The sequence below is a fragment of the Cyprinodon variegatus genome, unplaced genomic scaffold (genome assembly GCF_000732505.1).
Source record: "Cyprinodon variegatus isolate N-32 unplaced genomic scaffold, C_variegatus-1.0 Scaffold276, whole genome shotgun sequence".
In the NCBI taxonomy this organism is placed as follows: domain Eukaryota; kingdom Metazoa; phylum Chordata; class Actinopteri; order Cyprinodontiformes; family Cyprinodontidae; genus Cyprinodon; species Cyprinodon variegatus.
Genome location: NW_015150729.1, coordinates 22,168 through 23,585, shown reverse-complemented (window position 1 = coordinate 23,585; position 1,418 = coordinate 22,168). Strand labels below are relative to the sequence as shown.

Here is a 1,418-nt window from a genome sequence, read left to right as displayed (position 1 = left end):
TGTCCACATCTTTTTGTTTTTCAAACTAATCTGTGCAAGTGATTGCATGATCACACAAAAACAAATGAGGAATCTACTTTGACAGCACTTGGTGCTCTACTGCCACCTGTTGGATTGATGAAGATACAACATCTAAACTTTCTTTTTCAGTTTTTAAACGTATTTATTTGATCATCACACATTTGCTTTTAGCCAAAATCATTGCAGTCCTGTTTTATATTTTCATCTTTTTCTTGTGATGGTTCATAAGTTAATAAAACAGATGCTTGCTTATATAAAATGTATTATTACCAATAGTTTAATCTGAAAGATTTATTTTAAATAATGAATTCATTTCTTTGTGGTCTCCTCTTCCTTCGACAAGTTCTTTATGATCTCCTCCTTCTTGGCCTGGAGACGCTCCTCTCTTCGTTTGCGGGCCTCTTTTGTCTTTGTGCGACGAGCCTCAGCCTGGTCCCTGTACCAGTGAAGAGTGAACAGGAGAAGAAAATCCAGGTCAGCAACAAAAACATCCCAGTTCTTTGTCTTAACGGAAAAATAAACAAAACTTACGCAAGAAGCTTCTTGCGAGCCTTATCAGCCTTCAGTTTATGGATGTGCTCCATCAGGATACGCTTGTTTTTGAACACGTTACCTTTAGCCCTCAAATATAGACTGTGGTACCTAGATAGACAGAACATTCCTATCATCTCAAAGTTGCATGTTTGTTTGTCATTGTTTTAAAGAAAGGAGAAGTCAAAAAGATGACATTTTAGAGACTAGTACAAGAGCTGAGATCCACTCTTACATGTGTCTGTCAATTTTCTTTGACTCCCTGTAGCGGCGAAGGAGACGGCGCAGGATTCTCATACGTCGCATCCATGTCAACTTCTCTGGCATACGAGCATTGGCTGTACCCTTTCTTTTACCTGGGAAGAAGCATAATAATAAAATATGTTCATTTTGAAACTTCAGCAGAAGTAATTCAAGTAAAAGTACAATCTGCATGTAAACACGTTCTAATTCTTCAACGGAAGAAATTACCTAAAACTCTGGCTGTTTCTCAATATTTGTACTTGTGTCTTCTCATGTGCTCGTGAATCATCATCAGCCCTACTACTGTTCCAGTTCACAAGACAGAACGGACAGTTTCCCCAGATGTTGTTCTCGCCTTTTCCTCTTTACCCAGCATGCATCAGAGCAGTCTTGTATTTTCTTGAGATTGACAGCTGTCCCAGCATGCACCGCGGCAGCAGCAGCTTCCAGCTGGGCGCTCACATAGCTCAGAGTATTAAGTTAAAAAGTCTCTTTTTTGTTGCTGTTGTTCTATAAAAGTATGTTTTAAGATCATTTGAGACGAGAACATTATGCTTTCAAGCGTCACTATATGGCCCATTTACTGATTTAGTGCATAAAAACAACATTAATGTCATTGTGTA

The 1,418-nt window shown here is 38.6% G+C and overlaps 1 protein-coding gene across 1 annotated transcript in view; it reads right to left on the bottom strand.

Annotated features, from left to right (window-relative positions):
- Nucleotides 1–233: 233 nt before the first annotated feature.
- The window catches only part of LOC107089992 (60S ribosomal protein L19), an 8,858-nt gene continuing 7,673 nt past the window's right edge, over nucleotides 234–1,418 (bottom strand). The window contains exons 4-6 of the mRNA XM_015383091.1: nucleotides 788–908; nucleotides 553–663; nucleotides 234–457 (exon numbers count right to left, since the gene is read on the bottom strand). Coding sequence (XP_015238577.1) covers nucleotides 331–457; nucleotides 553–663; nucleotides 788–908 — 359 coding nt within the window. The 3' untranslated portion in view covers nucleotides 234–330. The remainder of the gene's footprint in view (nucleotides 458–552; nucleotides 664–787; nucleotides 909–1,418) is intronic.